The sequence below is a fragment of the Pelecanus crispus genome, chromosome W, assembly GCF_030463565.1.
Source record: "Pelecanus crispus isolate bPelCri1 chromosome W, bPelCri1.pri, whole genome shotgun sequence".
Taxonomy (NCBI): domain Eukaryota; kingdom Metazoa; phylum Chordata; class Aves; order Pelecaniformes; family Pelecanidae; genus Pelecanus; species Pelecanus crispus.
In genome coordinates, this window is record NC_134675.1 from 18,536,524 (window position 1) to 18,563,608 (window position 27,085).

The 27,085-nt window shown below is 41.1% G+C and overlaps 1 protein-coding gene across 1 annotated transcript in view; it reads left to right on the plus strand.

Moving 5' to 3' along the window:
- Window positions 1-27,085, plus strand: part of LOC142596467 (geranylgeranyl transferase type-1 subunit beta-like) — an 89,056-nt gene that overhangs the window by 46,099 nt on the left and 15,872 nt on the right. The window contains 3 exon segments of the mRNA XM_075725588.1: window positions 17,102-17,253; window positions 19,840-19,972; window positions 21,780-21,825. Coding sequence (XP_075581703.1) covers window positions 17,102-17,253; window positions 19,840-19,972; window positions 21,780-21,825 — 331 coding nt within the window.

The following is a 27,085-nucleotide window of genomic DNA, read 5'->3' on the forward strand; positions in this document are numbered from 1 at the left end:
AGAATTGTGAAAAAGATACAGAAGTTATGTGCTGTGTTTGAGAATGAAAAGGCAGATCTCCTCATTAAAGAGTGGATGAAACATCTGAAAGAGCCCTAAATTATGACCAAGTATTTGATATTTCTAGAGGACAGATAACAAGAAAATTTTAGATACGAGTTTATGAATACTGGGATATGAAATTGAAAGCGAGGATGGACATCTGATATGGTTATGACTGTAGATGAGTGTAAAAATGCTTGAACTAGCTTGATTATGAAGGTAGTACAGCATCTTGTTTTCACCTCATTTTTAATTACTCTAACAGTACAGCTTTACGTTTCTGAGTAGCTTGTGGGAATGTTAATCTGCACTAGAGTAATAACCGCTTAATGCTTCTTCTTGTCGGCCAAGTATTCATAGTAGTAATATTTAAAGTTATGCTTTATAACAAGGGAAAAAATAATTATAAAGACAATTTTGTATGTCTCTACATCAGGTGCTACAGCAGTGTGTGACAGACAAGGTAATCTCTCTTGGTTTGCTTTGGTATTTATCCCCTTTTACACTAGAGATGGTGTCTGCAGTGAGCTTCAGTTGTAGCAGTAAGATGAATTAATCATCTGTTTTAATTGGAATTCACCTCAGTGGCAATCCTACCTCCAACTGAGCTTGAAGGAAAGAAGGAAAACTTCTGCTTAAAACAAAACCTAAACCAATTTGGGATCTCTACTGGTGACTTATTGGGATACTTTATTAAAAAATAAAGCTTAAAGGCAAAATAGCAGACCATAATTTCAGTATGGTTGTAGTTTAAGAAAAAAAAAGTTTTAATCGGAAGGAAGCTGGTTGTCTTCCTTTTGATATGTCACCTGAAGAAGTTGAGGTTGTAAGGCTATTACTGTGGTATAACTGTTATAAAATTAATAGAGACATAATTTTTCAAACCAAGATAATAAAAATGTATCAGTCATGTTTTCCCAAAGGCCTGGGTCAATGCCGTGCCATGTAGTACATTAAAAGGAGTACATACTTTTGGGAAACTTTTTCAAATCTTCCCCAGTGCATAAAGCTTGAAGAATGAGTTTTGCATATAGGTCTGAGATCTTGTAAAGCCCTTTGAAGATGAAAAGTTCAAAAGAACTGCAAAGCATCATTGTAGCTTGCCAGCACTTTCTGGTGTTTTAATTTAATACTCAATTTCCAATAGTACATGCTCCAGGCATAAATATTCTCTTTTCAGGAAATGCATTGCACCCCATCAGTGTCTCATAATCTGTTAGTCAATCTGTAGAAGGAACAAAGTGTAGAATCATGTAACCTGTGGAAATTAATTACGAGGTTGTTATATCTGGAAAACTGTTTGCAGAGGTGTTGTCCCAAAGATGGGTTCTTTTACCCGGTGTGCAAGAACCAATTCACACACGGAGTCGAGATATTTGTTTTATTCCATTTCTGCGCAGAGATGGGTGCTAGGTGGTAATTCCACAGAGCTAGCACACCCCGTTAACCTTGCATCACATATTTACACAATTAAACAAAGTCACTGGGCCTACTGTTAACACCTACTTGTTAGTCATTGGTTATTTCTACTTTCGCTTCGATTTAAAGACATAGTTCCCTTTAAAATCACTATGCATGCTCAGTGGGTAGGGGTCTCCCTTTGGAGGTGGGTAGCTCTTCCAACAGAGGTGTGGTGTTCATATTATAATTAGCTGGTTCACTTAGGGGACACCGATTAGTGGATCTTGCTGACTAGTAAAAGAGGAGTAGAGGGGAGTTTTGACACTCAAGGATATATGTTTGTGGTTTTAGAGAGATCTCTACCTTCTGCTCCTCATTATAGATATCCTGGTGCCTATTATCTTTAGTACATTCCTTCCTAAGGTAAACAATGTCACCATAACCTCTGACAATCAGTCATCAGAGGGATGTGCTTTTTATTCAAGCATCATAATACTTTTTATTGCATCTGCATTAAAGGGATCAGATCTGCTTTGATTTATTGGCATACAAAGGTTTAAAGTATTTCCAGAGTTGTTCCCCTAAAATGTTCTGAAATGACTCAAAGAAAGAAATACTTGGAAATCCACTGTGATAACGCTGAATTATGTTTAGTAGCCTTGTTGTTTTTCTTTATTTGTCATTAAAAAATGGTCAATTAAATCTGTGTCTTTCAAAATAAAAGAAACCTGTAAGCTTTTTGGATTTGTGTTGGCAGTTATTTATTTCATGCTGCTACAGTGATTTCATTTTTGGACTCTGCGAAGTTGCAATACTGGAGCTAGCCAAGTATCTTTTGTCACTAGAGACACTTTAAGATAATAGAAAAAAGCAGGGGATATGTTAGATCCTCCCAACTTTACTAAATATTACCAGGATAGCTCATCTGTTCTCTCGTTTTTTTTACCATTATCCTTTTAGTGTTTGATTGTAGTGTCTATGCAGCTCTTTGGGATGGTAGCAAAAATGAAGCACAACCATATCACCTTGACCAACTCCCCATGCACAGTCTTAACAAGCCTTAACAGTCTTAACTATAAATGAAGGCTAAGAGTGCCACTTTTATCAGCGCATTTAAACATGAATCGTTTCAAATTAGAAAACAATCATTTTCTGAAATGGCTCCAGATTCTTTGGTCTCTCGTGTTTAGTGTTACTTGAGTTTAAAACAGCTTTCAAAATTAGGGTTTAACAGTCTCCTTACAGTTTCAGACAGGCCTAGGTCTTTTCAATCTATTTATAAAGTGTTACAAATCAGTTTTAGGGGCTAGATTGAAACCCAGTGCCTAGAACTTCTTTGTAAGAGTGCAGGAGGTAATGTATGTTTTCACTTGGAAAAAAAAAAAAAAAAAATCTGTTTTGTATTCCCAATACAATGCTGTATTCTCTCAAGGCTGAAACAATCCATGTTTATTACACTGATGCCAAGTGAGAAAAAAGCTTTTTGAAAGTCTGACTCTGTCTGTGTAGCAGTATGTTTGGTAGTACTCTTTAGTGTTTGGAAAGGTCTTGCCTACATTTTTGCATCATAGGTAGCTTTTTAGCCTTCTCTGCAGTGGTCAGCAAAAAATGTTGATAGCTGTGAATTAAGTTTAAATAGTTGTTCTGGGTAATGTGTTATGGAACATTATCAGGTCCCTGAACCAGATGTAAATGTTTGAAAGCTTTCCCCCACCTTGCATCCTTAGTGTTAATTCTTTTAAGGAAGACTCGGGTTGTGAAGACCATGATGGTAGCTTTCATAGAGCAGGACTGTTTTACTCCATTGCTGAAAGCCAAGTTAATCTGGTCCCTAAGTGTCCTGAAAACAGTAATTATCACAAAAGATGAAGTGTATGGAGGCAACAGGACCTGGCCATATCCCCATAGTCGGGTTCTCAGAGTATGTCTGCATCAGTGTTTTAGTTCAGATCAGGAGAGCACTTTATAAGGGTACTTTAATGTGCTTGCCCCATGGAGAGAGAAACAAACTGGATTAATTTTGAATGAAACTAAACCAGAAGGTGCACCCTGAATGCACTCATCCATTAATGGGCCTTTAGTCCATGAAGCCAGACTACAGCTAGCACAAATTCTGAAATGCATATAGTGTAGGCACTGGGACTTCAGCACTAACTGTTCTGCTCTCCAGGCACTGCATTACTCCTTAATGTAGACATAACCTTAGTGGGTCACATTTATTTCCTGTGGATGTTTAGTCTAAGTGTTTCACAATCCATAGGCAGTTTAACACCTTTCTTGTTGCTTGTTTTTGAGATGTAACTGCTGTCTGTCTTAAAATAACTTAATTTTGGTTACCTATGTGTCCTTGGCCCATGAAGCTCATGGTTTGAGATGATAGCAGCAGTATTTTGGGGTTTTTTTGGTTTGTTTTTTATGACTAGCCTGACAGTTTGATTAGTTGCTGCTGCTATTCCTTTGGTCTGCAGTGTCTATGAAGCAGAAATAGATCAATTTAACTAAAAGTAGCTTTATTCATAGTACAGAACTTAAGCAGCAGCTTATTTTAACCAAGCACTAAAGTGCCCATTAAAAATCAGTTGCTTTGACTATGGTGTCTTTGATAAATTCAGAGTAGACATTTACACAATGTCTGAATTACTTTGTCCTACGTAGCAGAGGCAGTTTAACAATGGGTTTTTCTATTAAATACACATAATGTTTAAACGCCCTTGATATCTAACATAAGTCAAAAAGCTTAAAAGTCAGCAGTCTTGTAGTTCAGGTATTTTTCTTGCATTTCATTTCCATTCAGAAAAAAAAGTGCACTTTTGTACTTGAAAACATTTTATTGGGGGGAGATGATATTATTTTTGCCTTAAACATTCACTTCTGTAGTCTCAAGGGTACAAAAGTAGAATTTTGCAGTTGGAATGTACTACGTTTCTAGATATTCTTGAAGAGGGCTTTTTTTGTTGTTGTTTGGGTTTTGTTTTCATTTTGGGGGGTGTTTGTTTGTTTGTTTGTTTGGTTGGTTTTTTTTTCTTTTCTTTCAATAATTCAAAGGCCTATGCCAGAAAAAGCAGTTGGGAGCTTCTGAGGATGGTTCATCTTTGCTTACGTAAGTTTGAAATTTAAAGTTACTTTAAGAAAACAAAAAGTCCTTCTTCAAGTGCATATGATCATTTTTTTCTATAGTTTGGTAAAGGAAAGGAATGTTGCTAGACAATTTTGAAAAATATTTCAAATATTAGAAAACCAAACCCTCCAAAAACCTAAGCCCTGCTCAAGGTTATCTAGCTCAGTACAAGGGTGTACATACGTGTAATGGAGCCATTGATCAGTCTTACTTTAATCACAAAAGACTTTCTCCCATCCATACAAATTTTGGAAGCATTAATGTTACCTGGAAATAAAGCTCCCGAAACCAAAAATGGTTTTGAAAGGAGATACTGCTTTATTCTGCGCAGGTGCAAGGTGCAAGGTGGAAGAATTCCACAAACCAAGCACACCAAGTTCGGATTCTATTCCCTTATTTATACATTGAATATACAATCTCCACACCTTTCTAATACATAATCATTAACCTGTCTTCGTGCGCTCATCTTCATTGGTTAACAGTTTACTCACATAGTCTTTAAAGCTATAGTGTCTTCTTAATTCACTGCGCTTGCGCAGGAGGAGTGTGGGGGGGTACTTGCTTCAGTCCTTAATCGGGTCGGTGGTCGTGATCTCCCCCTGCCCGAATTACCTCTTACCCAGTTTCTCCTATTTTGTGCATGCCCGTTTGTTTTACCTTCCCCTTATCTTTGAAGGTCAGCAACCAGCCGCTTAGCCATCCTCCCTTCCTCCTTCAGTGTAGCAAAATATGCATTACTTCACTACTACTCAAGGACCACATTTCATTAGTATAACAAGATCTACTGCTTAAAGGCAACATTTAGCAACTATCTTACAAAACCTTTAAAACTTCTTGTAATCTTTTCCTTTCGGAAAAAAACATTTCAGTTCTACTTTGTGGCATAAAATTGTCACAGTTTCTACAAGTTTAATGACTTTCCATTTAATTTTTTACCTCTCTATAGGCAAAAAAAAGTACTTTTTTCTTTTTTTCCCTGGAATGTCTAGTTCTTCTAAATGATGTCCCCTCAAAGAAACCCTGTTATTCGGGCCCAGGTGTGTTAGTTGAATTAGCGTGTGAAGTATATATTGTTATGTGAAGGTAAAACATAATATGTGATGAGTTGTATCATGACAAGCTTGAAATAATTCCATGGAGCCTAGAGCAGACTAGGAGATAAAGTGAATTCTAGTGCACTTAAAGTTTGAACAAATTATGTTTGTTTTACATAAAAAAAAAAAAGCACGTATGGTGAACAAAGATCTGTTAGGCCCTCAAAAACTCCCATGTGAAACTTCACCTTGGCCTTTGTGAGTATGCCTTGTAATAATTTGTTTATATGATCTCATACTTGATTCTGAATCTTCTGTGCTTAATTTAATTTTATTGAAATATTTTGTAGTTTGCTAGTAGGGTAGTAGGGTAGAGCACAAAGTTTTATAGTTGCTGAAATCCTATATTTGGAAAAACAGTATGCTACTGTATTGGGTGTGGCTGAGATGGAGTTAATCTTCCCCATAGCAGCCCTCATAGTGCTGTGCTTTGTATTGGTAGCTAGAAAGGTGTTGGTAACACACCAGTGTTTTGGCTACTGCTGAGCAGTGCTCCCACAGCATCAAGGCTGTCTCTCCAACATTTTCCCCCCTCACCAGTAGGCTGGGGGTGGGCAAGATCTTGGGAGGGGACATGGCCAGGACAGCTGACCCAAACTGACCAAAGGGATATTCCATACCATATGATGTTGGCTCAGCAATAAAAGCTAAGAGAAAGGAGGAGGAAGGGGGGAATTTGTTATTCGTTATTTACATTTGTCTTCCGGAGCAACCGCGACGCACCAAAGCCCTGCTTCCCAGGAAGTGGCTGGGCATCGCCTGCTGATGGGAAGTAGAGAATAAAATCTTTGTTTTCCTTTTGCTTCCGCACGTGGCCTTTGCTTTTGCTTTTTATTAAACTGCCTTTGTCTTGACCCACGAGGGTTTTTTCCATCTCATTTTCTCCCCGCCTGTCCTGCTGAGGAGGGGAGTGATAGAGTGGCTCGGTGGCACCTGGCGTCCAGCCAAGGTCAACCCACCACAGCTACCCACACATGTTGAAATGTTTGCATGGAAAAGGAAGAGGAGATAAAATTTGTACATTGTCTAGATACTGTAGTGATTGATACTGTTTGTTGGGGGGGGGGCTGCTATTTTGTATCATGAGCATACAGTATGTGTGCTTATAACACTTCTGTAATCTGTTTGTATTGCAGCAAATGATAGTGTAAAAGAAATACCTGCATTTGCACAAAAAATAAAGACCCATTTTTTTTAATATGTTTGTAGGCTACCAAAGCTTTGCAGACAATATGGATGTGTGTGTATATAGAAAAGTACAATTTAGAGAAAGCAGGAATTTTCAGTTACTTTGTGTTGACACGGTGTGAAAAATTGCCACTTAAAGGGGAATATTCTTTTGAGATTTACAGATGCCTTGGAAAAATTATTAAATATCCAAGCACCTTCGTAGTAGTTAAGATATTTGGATAGAATTTCTGTAGCCACGGTTTTTAAAAAATCAAGCCTGAATTTCCTTAGCGTAATTCTCATTTGCTTAGTAAATATAATCTTCCTCTGGAAGTAGAATTTTCAAAATTAAAATGGAACTGTTTCATTATATCTACACTGCTCTTGTGAGACCCCACCTGGAGTACTGCATCCAGCTCTGGGGGGTCCCCGGAGCATCAAGAAAAAGAAGAAATCTTGAAGGAGAAAGAGAACTCAGAAAAAATGCTCAAGAAAATGTCTTTGGCGTGAAGAAGCTCAGAAGCAAAAAGCAGAAGAAATGAAAAGACCACAAGCAGGAATTGAAGCATGGAGAAAACGGAAAGCAATAGCATTTGTAATGTGATAAGCATCATGACTAAAAGTAGAGGAAGAGAAGGAGAAAAAGCAACAGAAACACCAGCACAAATGCCATGTGAAGTTAGTGTTGGAAGTGTATACCTTGCAGAAGAAAGAAACGGAGGAACTTGAAAAGCTTGAAAAGGAGAAGAGAGAGGATGCTGAAAAGGAGGAAAGTATTAAGTTTCAAGAGCAAGTGCATAATTACCTCTCAATTCATGCATATATTTGTGTTAAATTGTGACCCGCCTGGTGGATGAAGGAAAGGCTGTGGATGTCATCTACCTGGACTTCAGCAAAGCCTTTGACACAGTCTCCCATAGCATTCTCCTTGGGAAGCTGGCAGCTCATGGCTTGGACGGGCGTACCCTTTGCTGGGTAAAAAACTGGTTGGGTGGCCGAGACCAGAGAGTAGTGGTGAATGCAGTTAAGTCCAGTTGGCAGCCGGTCACGAGCGGTGTTCCCCAGGGCTCTGTTTTGGGGCCAGCCTTGTTCAATATCTTTATCGATGATCTGGATGAGGGGATTGAGTGCGCCCTCAGTAAGTTTGCAGATGACACCAAACTGGGTGGGAGTGTCGATCTGCTGGAGGGTAGGATGGCCCTGCAGAGGGACCTGGACAGACTGGACCGATGGGCCGAGGCCGACTGTATGAGGTTTAACAAGGCCAAGTGCCGGGTCCTGCACTTTGGTCACAATAACCCCATGCAATGCTATAGGCTTGGGGAAGAGTGGCTGGAAAGCTGCCTGGCCGAAAAGGACCTGGGGGTGCTGGTTGACAGCCGGCTGAACATGAGCCAGCAGTGTGCCCAGGCGGCCAAGGCGGCCAACAGCATCCTGGCTTGTGTCAGGAATAGTGTGGCCAGCAGGAGCAGGGAGGTGATTGTCCCCCCGTACTCAGCGCTGGTGAGGCCTCACCTGGAATACTGTGTCCATTTTTGGGCCCCTCAGTACAAGAAGGACATTGAGGTGCTGGAGCGTGTCCAGAGAAGGGCAACGAAGCTGGTGAAGGGTCTGGAGCACAGGCCTTATGAGGAGCGGCTGAGGGAACTGGGGTTGTTTAGGCTGGAGAAGAGGAGGCTGAGGGGAGACCTTATCGCTCTCTACAACTACCTGAAAGGAGGTTGTAGCGAGGTGGGTGTTGGTCTCTTCTCCCAAGTAGCTAGCGATAGGACAAGAGGAAATGGGCTGAAGCTGCGCCAGGGGAGGTTTAGCTTGGATATTAGGAAAAATTTCTTCACGGAAAGGGTAGTCAAGCATTGGAACAGGCTGCCCAGAGAGGTGGTGGAGTCACCATCCCTGGAAGTGTTCAAAAAACAGGTAGATGTGGCACTTTGGGACATGGTTTAGAGGGCATGGTGGTGTTGGGTTGATGATTGGACTGATGATCTGAGAGATCCTTTCCAATCGTAATGATTCCTAGTTTTTACTTTCATTACAAATGATCCAGCCACCAAGCCAGGAGGCGTGGAGTTGCTACTCTACCCTTAATTGGTTTAGTGGTGGACTTGGTAATGTTAGGTTAATGGTTGGACTGGATGATCTTAAAGGTCTTTTCCAACCTAAACGATTCTATGATTCTATGATTCTAAATTTACCTGCTTCCTCCTGTAATGTAATCTTATAAATATTTTTAAAATCCTTAATACCCTGGTTTTACTCACTTAAATCTATTTTGGATTCACTATGAATAACAATATCTATATCCAAGGAAGTGTATGAAACTTTATTCTAGACAAAGATGTTGCTTTTCTTCCCTATCTAAATTCTGTGCGTTTATTCAAGCCCATGTTTCCTTCTAAATATAGTGGTGTTTTTGTTTACTTCAGTGTGAAAACAGTTTGGGAAAAACACCTTAGGATGTAGTATTCTTCATGCTAAAGAAAAAGTTAAGAGACCTGATTGCTGTATGCAGATATGTAAGTAATAAAAGCAAGCAGTTGCTGCCCCTCTTAATTCCATGGAATAAAAGCTTCTGCTGTTTCCTGTGGTAGTGTGGGCAAAACCACTTTTTTTCTATAGGCATCTGCCTATCATTTTTACAGGATGATGATTTCCTTGCATATGAAGTGGCCAACTGTCTTCAGGAGTTTTCACAAAATTTGCTCGATCCAATGACATATATTACCTTTGTATTTTGTGAGTGTTGTATTTGAACTGTCTTTTGTTACATTATTAGTGTTTTCATCATGACATATTTCAGTTTGTATTAAAAGTTCTTCACTGTGATCAGCTTTTTTTTATACTCCTCCTTGAATTTCTGATTGGTATACGAGAAACAGTAACCCTGATTTTATTTGCTCCTATTAACCCTTATGAACGTCGATGCAAGTCTTGTATGCAATTTGCTACACAGTAACTTATTTCCTGAGACACGAATAATTATTTCAAGTTACTGGATTTACCTGCAGGATATCACCAGCTGTAATAAAGCAATATGTAGTCATTTTACCTAATAGTATGTCGGGCACGTATTGAGCCGACTGGCAGCTCTTGCAGGCTGACAGCGTGCCGTTACGAAGTAAGCAGTTACTCTCTCCCCCTCCCCGTCCTTCCGGGGTGAGGCGGACCCAGAAAGTCCCCGCGGGGGAGCTGAGCCACTGAGGGAGGTGCGGTTATCCAGCCCAGGTCTGTGGGGAGAGCTAGCAGACGATACTGGGGCAGTCCGCCAGAGAACTTCACTCCCAGCGGGCGGGACCGGCGGCTGGTTGCGTCCCGCGGCAGCCGCATATGACGCAGGTTGTGCGCGCCGGCCGCAAACAGGGGTAAGATGGCGGTAGCGCGGCTGGCGCTGAACTTGGGGGAGGTGGAGCGGCTGGATTTCCTGAAAGAACGGCATGTGTGTTTTTTCCAGCGCTGTCTCCAGATCCTGCCCGAGCGATACTCATTCCTGGAGACCAGCAGGTATGCTCGGCGGGCCGGGCTGACGGAGCTTTGGCGCGTTCCTGTCGCCCTCGGGCCCTGCGGTGGAAAGGCGGGACAGACCCTGTTTCCTTTTTCCCGGCGCCCTCCGTCAGCCTCAGAGAGTCGGGGGGAGTCTTTCCCAGGGGCGGTTGCGTTTGACGGGAAATCATTCCTGGAGAGCTGTCCGCACGCCCCGGCTTCCCTCGAGGTGGTAGCGCTGGCGAAGCAGCTGTGGGCAGGATACAGGATCTCACTGTGTTGGTAGTTTTAACAGCCGGCGCAGCGGTGGTCAAAATGAACGCCTTCTCTAGAAAACTCTCCACCAGCAGATAGTTCACAAAATGTAAGTTTATGTAGAAGTTTAGTCTGTGCTCAGTTGAACTCCATGATATGCATGAGGAAAAAAACCCCAGTTGTTAATCCTTCTAATCTATTTTTAGTCCTGTATTTCATTCTTTTAATCCACCCTGAAAGCCGATTTTAAAATAAATGACTTAAGTCATCTGTAGTTCAAAGTCAGCATGCAGAATACTGTTATGTAACAGAAATCGTTTATATCTTCATTAGCTAGTACAAGCATTAAAACATGTTACTGGTAATAGTGAAATATGCCCCTTACTTTAAAGTAGAGGGACACTTGTCCATGCAATGGATTCAGAATGCATTTATTTCAGATTCTTAATGTCTTCATGTAAGCTAATAAGTTATTTCTGATACAACTTGACAGTTAAATTATTAACTGTCTTGTGCATTTAATAAAAACTTGGAGATGTGTAAAGGATTCAATATTTTATTCAACCAATAAAAAAATAACTTTTTTTCACTTTGTAATTTCTTGGAAGTCGTACATACTGTGAAGAATGCTCAATGACTTTGATCAAGTCCTCCTGTTAAATGAAGCTTTCCTTCAGTTGAAAGTACAGACACCTGGCAAAAACCATGTGTTTCTTCAGTTATGAGGATTAGTATGGATATAGTGTTAAAGCAGTGTGTGAAATAACATAGAGCTTTATATTAAAAAAAAGTTATACATTTTGATCTTAAGTAATGCATTCATTCATTAAGCCTTAGCCTGTTTCAGTATACTTTGTTGTTTTAAATGGCATAAAGCAGTCATCTGAGCATGCTATACACTAGCTTTTTTTTAGGCATTAAAATTATAATAAATTTGATTAAAATCATAGCCAGGAGGGCTAAACATGGCTACGTAATATGAAGTGGAGAAAACGTTAATAATTCTGGTGCGGATAATCCAAACTAAAACAAGATAAGATGATAAGAAGGCTAAATCCTTCTTGGAATCTTACAGCAGACTATTTTCTCCTCCATTTTAAATAAATATATGTAGGTGCCTGACAAATATTTATAAAGACCGACCATAACCATTTTTTTCAGTGTACTTTCATCATTTTTCAACACCTTGTTAAAGTTTTAGGAGGGTTCTTCTAATCCTGTTATTTCACTACAGTTATGTTTGTTTAGGTGCTGAATAACAGAGTTCCTTTCCAATCTCTAAACTGAAATACCAGACCAGATTACAAGTTCTTCACCATGAGAGCAATTAATCACTGGAATAGGTTGCCCAGAGAAATGGTGGAGTCTCCCTTAAAGACTTGGCTGAATGGGGCCCTGGGTAACCTAATTTAAGGCCCTGCTTTCAACAGATGATGGGACCAGGTGATCTCCAGAGGTCCCTGCCAGCCTAGACATTTCTATTCCATAATTTACATTACCAAGCTGTCACAGTTTGCCACTGAGCTAAAGCAGAGGCTCTAGTTCACGTGGCATCTTCCCTAATCTTATTGAATAATGCTAATAATAATACTAATTGTTTTCATGTCTCTTTTGAAATTAATGACCTATCTGAGCTTAAATTTAATGTGTGGTCATAGTAGCCATGATACATTAAATAATTGGTGCCCAGTGAATTGTATACAATGGTTGTGCAACACTGAAAAAACCCTAAGTTTTCTGAAAATTGGAACCATCGTTTTGAAGCGATTTCAGGACTCCTTAATTTTTGGCCAATTGGCATAGTCAAATTTAAATCTTCAATTAGAATAAAACTCATGGTCATCTAAATTCATGCATTTGTTTAAGTCATGACATTTTTACTTGCCCAGAGATTCTTGAGTTATAATATACTGATGTCGTGGTTTAGCCCCAGCCAGCAACTCAGTACCACGCAGCCGCTCGCTCACTCCCCCTACCCCGATGGGATGGGGGAGAGAATCGGAGGAGTAAGAGTGAGAAACACTCCTGGGTTGAGATAAGAACAGTTTAATAATTGAAATAAAGTAAAATAGTAATGCTAATAGTAACAGTATAATAATGATAATAATAATAATGATACACGAAGCAAGTGATGCACAATGCAATTGCTCACCACCCGCCGACCGATACCCAGACAGTTCCCGAGCAGCGATCGCTGCTCCCCGGCCAACCCCCCCAGTTTATATACTGAGCATGACGTCATATGGTATGGAATAGCCCTTTGGTCAGTTTGGATCAACTGTTCTGGCTGTGCCCCCTCCCAGTTTCTTGTGCGCCTGGCAGAGCATGGGAAGCTGAAAAGTCCTTGACTAGCATAAGCAGTACTCAGCAACAACTAAAACATCAGCATGTTATCAACGTTCTTCTCCTACTAAATCCAAAACACAGCACTATGCCTGCTGCTAGGAAGAAAATTAACTCTATCCCAGCCGAAACCAGGACAGTATCCACCCCTTATTCTATACCATCTACGTCATGCACAGGCCCTCCCCTTTCCAATCTGTTCCAATTAATCACCACTGCTTTCCCTATCTTGATATACACACAGATATCATTCCCTTCGTCTATGGCCCATCCCTCTAAAATGTCCATTGAGTTCATTTAGCCCATGACTTTGGGTTCCATCTGTTATCACAGTCTTTCAGAGCAGGAGAGGTGGTGTGCAGTGTTGGACTGTTGCATGCTGAAGTCAGTTCTCATTCCAACATGGTTTCATCAAAGTTCATTTTCATTAAGCTGGGCAATTCTTACTGCAATACCATTGATGCGGCATATAGCAATCATAATATATAGTATTATATACTTAATATTAACCTACTATATTATTATATTAACATGCAGTTAAGAGATAACATATAGTTAAGAGATAACATACAGTATTATAAAGCAATTAATATTATACAATTCAGTTCATTGGCTATTTTCACCCAAAATCAAATTCCCTTGAGGTACACATTGGGCTTCCCCATCCTTTCGCATCACCCACCAAGTGCACCCAGGTCCTTGAGCAAAAGCAATCCCACGAATGGGTTTGCCTTTGCCAGAGGGGGAAGTAACCCAGACTGTCTTCCCCAGCATATTGTTTATGTGCACTACAGGAACTTTATCTCCTTCTACAGTACGTAGAAGTTTTGATTGGGCAGGGCCAGCTCGATTGGCAGATCCCCTGGTGTTGACTAACCAGGTGGCTTTTGCTAAATGCGTATCCCAATGTTTAAACGTCCCACCACCCATTGCTCTCAGGGTAGTCTTTAACAATCCATTGTATCGCTCAATTTTCCCGGAGGCTGGTGCATGGTAGGGGATGTGATACACCCACTCAATGAATAAGAAATAAGAAATCAATAAGAAATGTGCTGGGCAAGACAGTCTGGGTTACTCCCGCTTCAAGCAAAGGCAAACCCATTCATGGGATTGCTTTTGCTCAAGGACCTGGTTGCACTTGGTGGGTAATGCGAAAGGATGGGGAAGTCCGATGTGTACCTCAAGGGGGTTTGATTTTGGGTGAAAATAACCAATGAACTGAATGGTGTGACGTTAATTGCTATATAATACTGTATGTCATCACTACTATGGTTGCTATATTCCACATCAATAGTATTACAGAGTGAATTTTCTTCCTAGTAGCTGGCATAGTGCTTTGTTTTGGATTTAGTATGAGAATGCTGTTGATAACACAGTGATGTTTTAGTTGTTGCTAAGGACTGCTTATACTAGTCAAGGACTTTTCAGCTTCCCATGCCCTGCCAGGTGCACAAGAAACTGGGAGGGGGCACAGCCGGAATAGTTGATCCAAACTGACCAAAGGGCTATTCCATACCATATGACGTCATGCTCGGTATATAAGCTGGGGGGAGTTGGTCAGGGGGCAGCGATCGCTGCTCGGGAACTGTCTGGGTATCGGTCAGTGGGTGGTGAGCAATTGCACTGTGCATCGCTTGCTTTGTATATTATTATTATTATTATTATTATTATTATTATTTTGTTATTATTATCATTAATATTTTACTTTATTTCAATTATTAAACTGTTCTTATCTCAACCCAGGAGTTTTTCTCACTCTTACTTCTCCAATTCTCTCCCCCATCCCATCGGGGTAGGGGGAGTGAGCAAGCGGCTGCGTGGTGCTTAGTTGCTGGCTGGGGCTAGACCACGGCAACCTACTATGACTTTTTGTAGGCAGTTGGTACTAAATATTGAAGAACCTTTCCACATTTTTTTATCTGCTAACATGTGTCATGTATTTCATTTGATAAAATATGTGAGAAGAAGTTTTTGCTACTGAGCTGGGACAGTGATAATCCTTTTAGAGCCAGAATTGGTTCAAATTTGCATTGTCAAGAAAGACTTGCTTTGTGTAAAAGTAAATTAATTGATTACATGGAACTGAATACTTCTCTGTGACAGAGCAAATTTCTGTCACTCTCTATATATATGGATTTTTTGATTTTTAGAGTGAAAATCTACATTTCGAATGTGTTGATACATTACAAGGGTTAAGCTGCTTATAATAAAATTATGGTATGATAGGCCAAGTTGTTCCTTCATGGATTAGAGCCTCTCATCCACCCAAGAAAAACGTGTTTCATGTCTGCAATAATTCTCCAACCCATTTGAGTATGCAGTTGTCCTCCATCTATGGGGTGCGCCGTGGGGAAGTGTGTCTGCCACTGGGGAGCATGCAGGGGAAAAGAGAGGGGTGGGAGCACTGGCTCAGGGATAGGAGTGGGGGCCAGCTATGACTGCTGAGATTTTTGCCCCACTTCTTGACAGAGACCCCAGGGCCAGAAATGAGGGAGAAGAGGTGCAGCTCTCAGCACTCCCCTGTTCCCCTTGTTCCCCTTCTCTGTTGCATGGCTATAGCTGTTTCAGTGCTGTTGCAGCCACTTTCACCTTGTTTTGTACCTTCCTACTGCAATGTGATTCCCTAGTGTGAGAACAGTGGGCAATAGGTATTTTTGTCCTAGCTTCTTATTTCAAATAACATTTTCTGGCTTGGGAAACAAGCATGATTTGGCCTGAAAAATGCTGTGTACCCATAACATAATCTCATTTAACTTGGTTTTGTACTGCTTTTTGCATGTGTTTTTAATATGAATTGCAAAATAAAAATGGCAATTGACATAATCCTAGTAAAATGTGCTTTAAAAACTTGTCCGTCTTTGCTGCTCAGTACAAAAATAGCTCTTTTATCCTCTTTAAAAGAAATAAAAAGTCATCTTCCAGTTGCTCCAAATTGATCCATCCTAAGTACCATCCTAAGTATCCAAAGTCATCTTGTTGTCTGAAAAGCGGATTCGTCGCCCGGTGTGCAATAAACCAATTTCTACACACACAGGTGAGATCTTGCTTTATTTCGGGCCTGGGTGCTCAGTGGACTCTCCACAAATCAAGCACACCGACGTCCGCTCTTAATCATATTTATACAATAGATTCTGCACACCCTTCCCTTCTCATACATATATGTATTTCAGTTTACATACATTACATAATCACATAGTTATATAACACAGTCTAACCACGCATGCTCCATAGTGGTCTCTGGTGGTCTTTGGTGGTCACTTCAGCTTGTATCCCCCTTAGGCTTGTTGCCAAAGTTCAAGTTGTGGTCATCCAAACCTTTTCTGTTGTCCTTCTTCATTCATCCGTTGTTTGTCCAAGTTCCCATCTGTGGTGTTCCATTATACTACACTCAGTTCCTTTGATTATTACATTTACAATAAATCTTCTGTCAGGTTCTGGCATGGTCAGGACTATACAGGGGCCAAAAGCAGCTTAATGTTTTACTGATATCAATCTTGTTACATGTGGTTTGTGTTGTCATGCATTGGTACAGTCCAGGATGTACCTATAAAATATCACAAGGAAAAATAATAATTTTAGGACAGCTGTATCAATCTCTCTCCTTTTTGTGTTTTGTAGCATGTAACTAGTCAACATTTAACTCTCATTTTAGCTTCCTAGTTGACTTTATTTGTTATGCAAATAGTTTGTTTAAACTGATTTTTTTTTTAATAATATAGATGAAAGTAGATGAGGAGATAATTTGTTTTCCCTTCAACTTACAGAGAGATTACCTCACACTACTTTCTACTTGTAGGTCATTAGGTTCTAAAATCTTTGCGGAAGGAACCTGTAGAGGTATGGCTATTCAACAGAGTTCCCCCAACTGCCAGGGAACTAGTGCCCAGTAGTGTGTCAGGATAAACTTAGATATGGTTCAGCACATTTGATTCTTTTTGCTTAACTCTTGCATGAATATCAGTGTTGGCATAGTCCTGTTCCAAAGCTTCCTACTGATGAGCTGTTTACAAGGGTAGCAGAGCTGTGCAGTAATTTACTTTCATCCAGAAAAGTTGTGTGAGATGCGTTCAGTCTAACCATAATTAGTGAAGGGAAATGAACTTTGCTTACCTCTTTAATAATAAAAAATGAATATGGGATTTTAATATAAGTTCTTATGATGTGGGTTTTTTTCTTTCTTTTTTTTTTTTCCCTTAAGGGTCCTGGTATGTCTCATCCCTATGATAGTGGGCACATAGCAATGACTTACACAGGTCTTTCGTGTCTGGTTATTCTTGGAGATGATTTAAGTCGAGTAAATAAAGATGCCTTACTGGCAGGACTGAGAGCTCTCCAGCTGGAGGATGGAAGGTAAAAGATATAAAACATCTTACAACTCTCTGGAAGGTTAATAGAAAACCCAAGTGTAGAATTAAACATAATACACACTTTTATGAAAATAGTTGTATAATATTTTCTTTCTATCAGAAAATATTTTGGTGGGGATAAGCAATAGAACAACATGCTAGTTTACAGGACCAAAGAACACTTTATGTCCAGAGTTGCTTTCATACTGGAGAATGATGATGTTTGCTTACAGCTGTAGAAACGTACTATTAGAAAGTTAATGGTTTGGCTTGTGTCTTGGGGATAGTTGCTTTGTTTGTTTGTTTTTTTCTTATATCTTTCAGATAAGTGAGGTTTTCTCTATTCATATTCTCTGGTTTTGCAAGGCCCTGATGGAGCACTATTAAGATGATGTTTGTTCTGCTCTGTGGGAGGGTTTTGAGAGATTCAATCCATTAATAAACAGGATGGTATGAACTACATCTGTTTGGTTTTTATGTAGGCTGGAGCTGGTAGCTAATGAAAACTTCTGCTAGGTTACATGATCTGTCTGTGTACTTAGATTTTACTGAATATTGTTTTTTAAAGAGTACTTTAAGAAATGCATAACTACAGAAATCTTATTCCTGAAGAATTATGTTTCACTTCATAATGAAATTGCTGTCCCCATTTACTAGCTACGAAAGCCTTTGTTTTGGTCAAATGGCTTTGTATTGCCTAGAAGTCTCCTATAATTAAAACTTTTTTTAAAATGGAGCATAACTATTAAAATGCAGTTACATGTGCAGGTTTAAAAAAAAATAACAACAAACAAACACCTCCCTCCTCTAGAATGTTCTAAATGTAGGTAAGTAGTAAATATGAACTATATGATCTACAATTTCCTGTTACTTATAGCAACAGACTGACCTTAATGGACTAAATTCTAATGTATGTGTACATGGATTTGTTGGTCTACTTCCATTTGCAGCATCTTCTAGCATGGGGGGGTGCTTCTCCCACTGCTGTATGCATTCCTACTATATGTTGTACCATTTTTGTTGTTAAAGTTTATTCAAGAGGAAGGAGTTAGGGATGAGTTGCTCCAAACCTGCTAGCAACTTGAAGTGGTTGCTTATCATCATGCCTGATTACAATAATAAACTGCACACAGTTAACCTGTTCTACATGTTTGTATCATGTATGGTTTTAATGTACAGACTGATACCTCTTATATTTGATCCTGTATTTTGTATTCCCTGCTGAAGAGTGCCAGCTAGCCACCAGAGGGAAAGGAGAGTGCTTTGCACCTCTCTGGGGTAGAACTGCTACTTGGGTGGAAGTCAACTTCTAGTACGACAGACATTTTCATACCTATTAAAACAACTTTTACTGCACCAAAGGGGAAGGATGCACAAAGGCCGGAACCTGACCTAACATCTTGTCCAGATGGAAACAGCAAGTGAGCTGAATGAGGGAAAGAGAAACTTTTCTGGTGTTACCCTAGTATAAGTATACTAGACTTAGTTTTTATTTCTTCACCCATATCTTTTATTAACTAAAAAAAATGTAATTATATTGTCTCTTTTTAAATGTCATGAATAAATGTGTGTATTTGCATTTCTACTTTACCTTGGCTTAATGTAATTTGAAGTATCTAGATAACATATAAGGCACTTGTTACCTAAGGATGGGATGAAGTTGTAAACCACAGCACTGGCACATCTTAAGTGTCCTGGCTCCCAAGAATATCCTTTACTATATCCAAAGAGTAATGGAGTGGTTCCCTTTTGAGCTGCAGAGAGCAGGAGCTGGCAACCTTGAGGTTAGGAGAGATGAAACTATCTTCCAGTAGGCGTTGGAGGCTTTTGTATGCAACAAGATGGAGTACATACCTGAATCCCAGGGTCAAAGGGGGAGTGTCACAGTGGCGCTTGAAAGACTGTCCTATGTAAAAATATTCTAATTAGCTCTTTGAACCAAATGGAGGCTTATCAGGAAGCAAATCACAGCATCAATCATCTTTTTAAGGGTCTCTGAGAGAACACCAGATTGTATCTAGATAACCTAGATATAACAACTTTAAAATCTTTTCAGAGTTTGGAAAGAATCTAACCATTAGAAACAAAAAAATGGTTTGCAAGTAATTTTCACCATTTATTTTAGAAATTTTAATGATAACAATGACATTTATACATACATGGGAATATGATCCTAAAGTTGGACAGGAAAGCCATGTGAGCTATGAAGATTTCTAGGGAGGAAAAGAATTCTGCAAAGAATAGTAGATTCTACAATGGTAACTCATACATCAGTGTATACTGTGATATGTGAAAGAATGTAAACATTAACATATTTGGATAAATAAAGACCAGTGTCATGATATTACTGGAAATAAGGTTATCCAAGCCCCTAAATGTTAATAGTTCTATTCATTTTGCTTAGCTTGGTTAGAATCACATCTTCTGAAAAGAAAATCTAATGTAGGTTTGGGTTACATTCATGTGAATACTATAAATAGAAGTAACTAACTTATTTTAAAAGGAAAAATAATGCAATTCCTAAAATGCTTTTCATATTTTCTAATGTAATGGGCTATAAAATGTATAATGAAAGAAACCTTTCTTTCAGTTTCTGTGCTGTGCTGGAAGGAAGTGAGAATGATATGAGGTTTGTGTACTGTGCTTCCTGCATCTGCTACATGCTTGATAATTGGTCAGGCATGGATACAAAAAAAGCAGTAGACTACATTAGAAGAAGTATGGTGAGTATTCCTGAAGTGTTATTTCTCAATGCATTTTCAAGTTAAATAGCTTTTGTTCTTTACTATGACTAAAAATCTATCCATCCAAATATAAACATTAATTTGTTTATTTTCTATTCCTACTTCAATGAGTTGAAAATGAAAAGTACGTTCCTTTTTGTATTTATATTTTCATTGTAATGTTTGTACTAGCAAAGTAATCGTATTGGTTGTGTATATTTGCTGCAAGTTATATTAAATCTGATCTTTTTTCTTTAAAATTTGATTTAAAATTGAAAGCAAGTTTTAAAAACTGAGGCCTGAAGTTCCTATAAATTTAAAAAATGCATAAGTAAAACATTGCATCACAAAAATCCTCAAATTTCAATGAGCTCTAGTCCTGCTTTTTAAATCATATATAGAATCAACGGAAAAACTAATTATTGAGATCAAGTCAACCTTATTAAATGTTCCCAGTCCAGTACATCCCCTTACAGTACAGTAAGGATGTACATCATCTCTGTAATTACATCTTTATTACATCTTCTCTATAAAAAAGATGAAGTGTTCTCAGAATATTTTTGATGCTTTGTTTGTCAGTGAAGCTCCTCCTTTTTATTTCACTTTACAAAGCATTTTTCCAGCATTTTAAAAATAATTATTAACAGCAGTTATTTTATAGGGCAGGTAAAGTTCAATGCCAAATAGTATGCTTAATATGTTGTTGCTTCTGCCCACCCCCCCGCACAGCCAGTCTTCAGTTTTTGAAAGGCTGATGCTCTTGTTCCATACTAAAGCATTTCTTGTGCTTCAGCATTGTATGTACAGTAGTACCCTACATTATGCCTTCATGTACATTAACCATCTTTTGGGTTAGAGACAGATTTCATTTATGCACTTCAATTTTGTTTGGAATTATATATCCATTTTCCCTTTTTAGAAAGGCCCAAAAATTGCAGGGCTTTTTCAATGGTTATCTACACTGCTGTCATGGTTTAACCCAGCAGGCAGCTAAACACCACACAGGTGTTCACTCACTCCCCTCCAGTGGGATGGGGGAGAGAATCGGAAAAGAAGGTAAAAAATGTGGATTGAGATAAAGACAGTTTAATAGGAGAGAAAAGGAAGGGAAAATAATGATAAAAGAATATACAAAACAAGTGATGCACAATGCAATTGCTCGCCACCTGCTGACCAATGCCCAGCCAGTTCCCGAGCAGCGACTGCACCCCCCCAGCCAACTCCCCCCAGTTTTTTGTTCAGCATGACGTCATAAGGTATGGAATATCCCTTTGGCCAGTTTGGGTCAGCTGTCCTGGCTGTGTCCCCTCCCAGCTTCTTGTGCACCTCCAGCCTCCTCACTGGCAGGGCAGTATGAGAAGCTGAAAAGTCCTTGACTAGTGTAAGCACTGCTCAGCAACAACTAAAACATCAGTGTGTTATCAACATTCTTCTCACCCTAAATCCAAAACACAGCACTATAGCAGCTACTAGGAAGAAAATTAACTCTATCCCAGCTGAAACCAGGACAACTGCATGTTTTCCCTTTTTGGCAATGAAATGTTTACCTAATTCCAGACTTTTAACATACATCACAACTGAAAGGAACTCCATGCTCTTTGACTGAAGAAAAAAGTCATAAAAACTGCCTGTATTGAAACAACACTTGATTTGTGCCAAGAGTTTTTTGAGACATAGGTTCAGAATTTAACTAGATTAAAATGGTGGAATGGTCTGATAATAATTTTGCTAATAGACTGATAAATTGTAATGTCTGTAAAAGTGATTTTGCTCTAAAGTAACTGGTTTGTGGATTTTTTTTCTTTAGTCTTATGATAATGGCCTGGCACAAGGAGCTGGACTGGAATCTCATGGTAAGAATGTTAACATGTTCTATACCCATTTTTAAGACTGGAATTGAGAAATGCTGTAAGAAGTGCAGGGTATGTGATGCTTTTCCTTCTTTTCTGGTTTTAAGAAAGTGGGAAGAAGAGGAGCAAATCCAAAACATGCCTCAGAATATGATGTCTTCTTCTCTTAGTTCCAGCTTAATATCAGACCAGATGGGCTCTTAATATATCAGCTCTGTTATTCTTACCTCATGAATGTTTTGTTGAAAGGTGCTGGCTGTAGTTCTCGTCTCTTGCTGACAGAGCAACCTCTTTCCGCATGTACCATTAGTTTTCTGTGGATTTATCTGAAGAGATCTTGTACAATTCACTTGATAATTTCCAGTTTCAGCAGATATCAGTAAAGCCTAGAAACATTTACTTTGCTAGATTCCAGCATCCATTGGGGGCTCAAGTCTTGAAGCTGCAGTTAATTTTTGTAAATAGGTGGTAAGGGATTTCAGGAGCAGTCGCCTCCTTGAGTAGCTCCAGCCTAGGACTTCCTCCTGCCTAGTTGCTGGAGCACAGCCCATTGTGCCTGGGGACCCAGGGTCTCTGCCCAGGCTGAGAGACAGGGCTGCCGCTTTCTTCCTTGCAGGTTCAACCAGTAGCAAAGTTGAGCACCTATCCAAGAGACACACACACAGGACACACACATATCTTCTCTGTAAAAAAGATGAAGTGTTCTCAGTCCAGTTAATGTACATTGCAGGAAGCTTTCTGGCAGACCACTATATATTGGTTAGGAACATAGTTTTCTTCAAATGTTCTTTTTCATAGATTCAAAGTCAGTCTGATTCATACGCTGTTCATTGATGACATAAGCCTGCATATTGGAATGAAGAGTATGAACAAAATTTTATACTATCACACTTGTATTGCTTTTAATGCCTGAGCTAACCTGTTTAATGTTAACTGATATGTTACTATTCTGCCCTGTGGTATAGCCATACTCTCAGGCCTAAGTTACTACAGGATATGGTCACTTTATATATTGTGTAGTTCTAAACAATATTCAGTGTTGATTGTTAAGGGATGTTAGGAGCGGTCACCTTCTCCAGCAGCTCTGGCCCAGGACTCCTGCCTGCCTGGTTGCTGAAGACCAGCCCGGGGACCCGGCGTCTCTGCCCAGGCTGAGGGATGCAGCTGCTGCTTTCCTGTTTGCAAGTTCAACCAGTAGCAAAGCTGAGCATGTATCCCAGACACACACGCACACACATACAGAGGACACTGACATGGCCAGCTACACAGACTGCCACAGACAAGATGCTACCTTCAACAGCACCTACATACAAGACACACATAAACATAAGTGTAGACAGCCAAGTCCCCTTCCTCCTCTTTGGCTGGTGTGGTGGGTTGACCTTGGCTGGCTGTCAGAGCCCCACCCAACTGCTCTCTCACTCCCACTCCTCAGCAGGACGGAGGGAGGAAAATAAGATGGAAAAGCTCATGGGTCAAGATAAGACAGGGAGATCACTTACTGTATTGGGTTCACGTTGCAAGGTTTTGGTAGTGGGGGGGCTGCAGGGGTGGCTTCTGTGAGAAGACGTCAGGAGCTGTCCCCATGTTGGACAGAGCCAGTTCCAGCAGGCTCCAAGACAGACCCGCCGCTGCCCAAAGCTGAGCCAATCAGCGACAGTGGTAGCGCCTCTGTGATAACATATTTAAAAAAGGGTAAAAAACTGCTGCGCAACAGCTGGGAGAGAGGAGTGAGAATATGTGAGAGAAACAACTATGCAGACACCAAGGTCAGAGGAGAAGGAGGGGGAGGAGGTGCTCCAGGGGCCGGAGCAGAGATTCCCCTGCAGCCCATGGTGAAGAACATGGTGAAGCAGGTTGTACCCCTGCAGCACGTGGAAGACACCATGCCAGAGCAGGTGGATGTGCCCTGAAGGAAGCTGCATCCTGTGGAGAGCCCATGCAGGAGCAGACTCCTGGCAGGAACTGCAGCCTGTGGGGCAGAGCCCACACCAGAGCAGGTTCTTCTGGCAGGACCTGTGACCCCGCAGGGGACCCATGCTGGAATAGTCTGCTTCTGAAGGACTGCACCCCGTGGAAAGGGCCCAAGCTGGAGCAGTTCATGAAGAACTGCAGCCTGTGGGAAGGACCCATGTTGAGAAGTTTGTGAAGGACTGTATCCTGTGGGAGGGACCCCACACTGGAGCAAGGGAAGAGCATGAGGAGGAAGGAGTGGGAGACGAAGCATTATGAACTGACTGTAACCCCCATTCCCTATTCCCCTGTGCTGCTTGGGGCAGGGGAGGAGGTAAAAGAGTTGAGCCTGGGAAGAAGGGAGACGTGGGGGAAGGTGTTTTTAGATTTGTTATTATTTCTCACTATCCTACTCTGTTTAACTGGCAATAAATTAAATTAATTTCCCCAATTCAAGTCTGTTTTGCCCATAACGGTAACTGGTGAGTGATCTCCCTGTCCTTATCTCGACCCACGAGCTTTTTGTCTTATTTTCTCCTCTTGTCCTGTTGAGGAGGGGGGTATGATAGAGTGGCTTGGTGGACACCTGGCGGCCAGCCAAGGTCAACCCACCCCACTTACCAGTTACTGTCATGGGCAAAACAGATTTGATTTAGGGAAGATTAATTTAATTTCTTGCCAGTTGTTGTGGGTTAACCTCAGTAGGCATCTAAGCCCCACACAGCTGTTTACTCACTCCCCCAGCAGTGGGATGGGGGAAAGAATCGGAGGGGTAAAATTGAGAAAACTCATGGGTTGAGATAAAGACAGTTTAATAGGGAAAGCAAAAGCTGTGTGCGCAAGCAAAGTGAAATAAGGAATTCATTCACTACTTCCCATCAGCAGGCAGGTGTTCAGCCATTTCCAGGAAAGCAGGGCTTCATCATGCATAACAGTGACTTGGGAAGACAAACGCCATAACTCCGAACATTCCCCCCTTCCTCCTTCTTCCCCCAGCTTTTTATTGCTGAGCATGATGTCATATGGTATGGGATATCCCTTTGGTCAGTTGAGGTCAGCTGTCCTGGCTGTGTCCCCTCCCAACTTCTTGTGCACTCCCAGCCTACTTACTGGTGGGGCAGTGTGAGAAAAAGCCTTAAGGCTGTGTAAGCACTGTTCAGCAATAGCTAAAATATTGGTGTGTTATCAACACTGTTTTGGTCACAAATCCAAAACACAGCACCATACCTGCTGCTATGAAGAAAATTAACTCCATGCCAGCCAAAACCAGTACACCAATTAAAATAGATCTGGGTGGTGAGAAACAAAGACAAAAACTAAAACAGCTTCCCCCCCCCTCCTTCCCAGGTACAACTTCCCTCCTTCATTCCTGACTCCTCTTCCCTGCCCCCCCGCCCCCATCCTGCCACAGCCACTCAGGGGGGATGGGGAGTGGGGGGTTACAGACAGTTCATACCACTTCATCTCTGCCCCTCCTTCCTCCTCAACCTTTTCCCTGATCCAGCACTGGTCCTTCCCATGGGCTGCAGTCCTTGAGGATAAGACTGCTCCAGTGTGGGTCCTCCACGGGCTGCAGTTCCTGCCAGGAGCATGCTCCAGCATGGGGTCTCCACAGGCTGCAGCTTCCTTCAGAGCATATCCACATCTGCTCTGGCATGGTCCTTTCCACTGGCTGCAGGGGGACAACCTGCTTCACCATGGTCTTTTTCACGGGCTGCAGGGGAATCTCTGTTCCAGCACCTGGAGCACCTCTTCCCCCTCCTTCTTCACTGACCTTAGTGTCTGCAGAGTTGTTTCTCATGCTTTTATTTCCTTCCTTCCTCCTCTCTCACAACTTCTGTGCAGTGTTTTTTACCCTTTCTTAAATATGTTATCACAGAGGTGCCACCAGTTTCACTGATTGGCTCAGCTTTGGCCAGTGGTGGGTCCGTTACAGAGCTGGCTGGAACTGATTCTGTCCAGCACAGGGGCAGCCCCTGGTCTCTTCTCACAGAGGCCACCCCTGCAGCCCCCCTGCTACCAACACCTTGCCACATACACCAAATATACCTGGTAGAGATAGTTCACTAGGGAAGGCACACAAATGACATTCTTTAAATTCACAAGCACATGCACATTTGCAGATTCCCCAAGTACCAGCATGGCCCCTCTGTCCGTCTGTGTCACCTGACGCTACAGGGACAGGCAGGTTCTTTTAAGGATCCTTGGCAGAATGAGAATTGGCCACAGGGTTGTAGTTATATTTCGAGCTTCATTATTATATGATTTGAGTAATCACCATAGTTTATCATTACACGGAATTTCTAGCAATAAGCATAGCTTTCCTATTACCAAAAATTTCAGTTACCTAGACTTTTCAGTCACCTGGACTCTCTGCAGATGGGGCCAAATTCTTAATAATCAGCACACAATACAATAATCATAATCTAGACTCTGACTTTAGAAAAGAGCACGAGTCATTCACTCAGTCCTCAGAGGAAGAAGAACGATGGAGGCAGTGTCACAGTACTCTAGCTGACAGTGAGGGTGCACCCCTTTCCCCCTCCCTCATGGTGCAGGTGTCCCCTGTATCACACCAGGAAGCATGAAGGCCTTAGCAGACTGGCTGCTGTTGGATCTCTTTCAAAAGCCTTTTAGATAAGCTGATATATTTATACCTCTCAGTCTGGGAGTTTAGTCTTTACCATTTCCATAAGTTAGTGGATTCTGAAGAGGCTGCCAGACAATCAATATGCAAGAATTTTGTCTGCAGGAGACAGCAATCTGCAGGTGACGATACCTGCACAATGGTCTTTATCTCTTCCTGTCCATTGTGTCCTGCCTACCTGTTGCTCTCCCTTTGACCTAATGGTGCTTCTCCCAGCATACATCAGACCTTAGCATGAGCTGTGTGTTAGCCAAAATCTGAGCAAGAGTTGAGTGAACAGTCACAGGAGGCATCCCTGGCCACTGGGGGATCATGGGTTTTGCCATCCAGAATATCTCATGTGCTGTTATACTTCCCTATTCCATAATGGGTGTCACCATATCCTGGCAACAATGCTATACCAGGTGTCAGGAGCAGAGGGTACTGGCCACACCCTGGTAGCACTGCCCTCTTACTTGCTGCATGGGTCCCTTACTCGCCGACTTGTCCAGCTTGATGCTTGCTAGCAAACATGCACGCACTCACACACTTGTCCTGCAGGCACTCCACATTCGCAAAGTTCCCCTTGAATACCAGCACAGTCCCTCTGCCTGATACCCCTGCCCGATGCCCCTGCCCAGACCCAGGGCTTCCTACTTGCCAGCTAGTCCAGCTTGAGGTTTG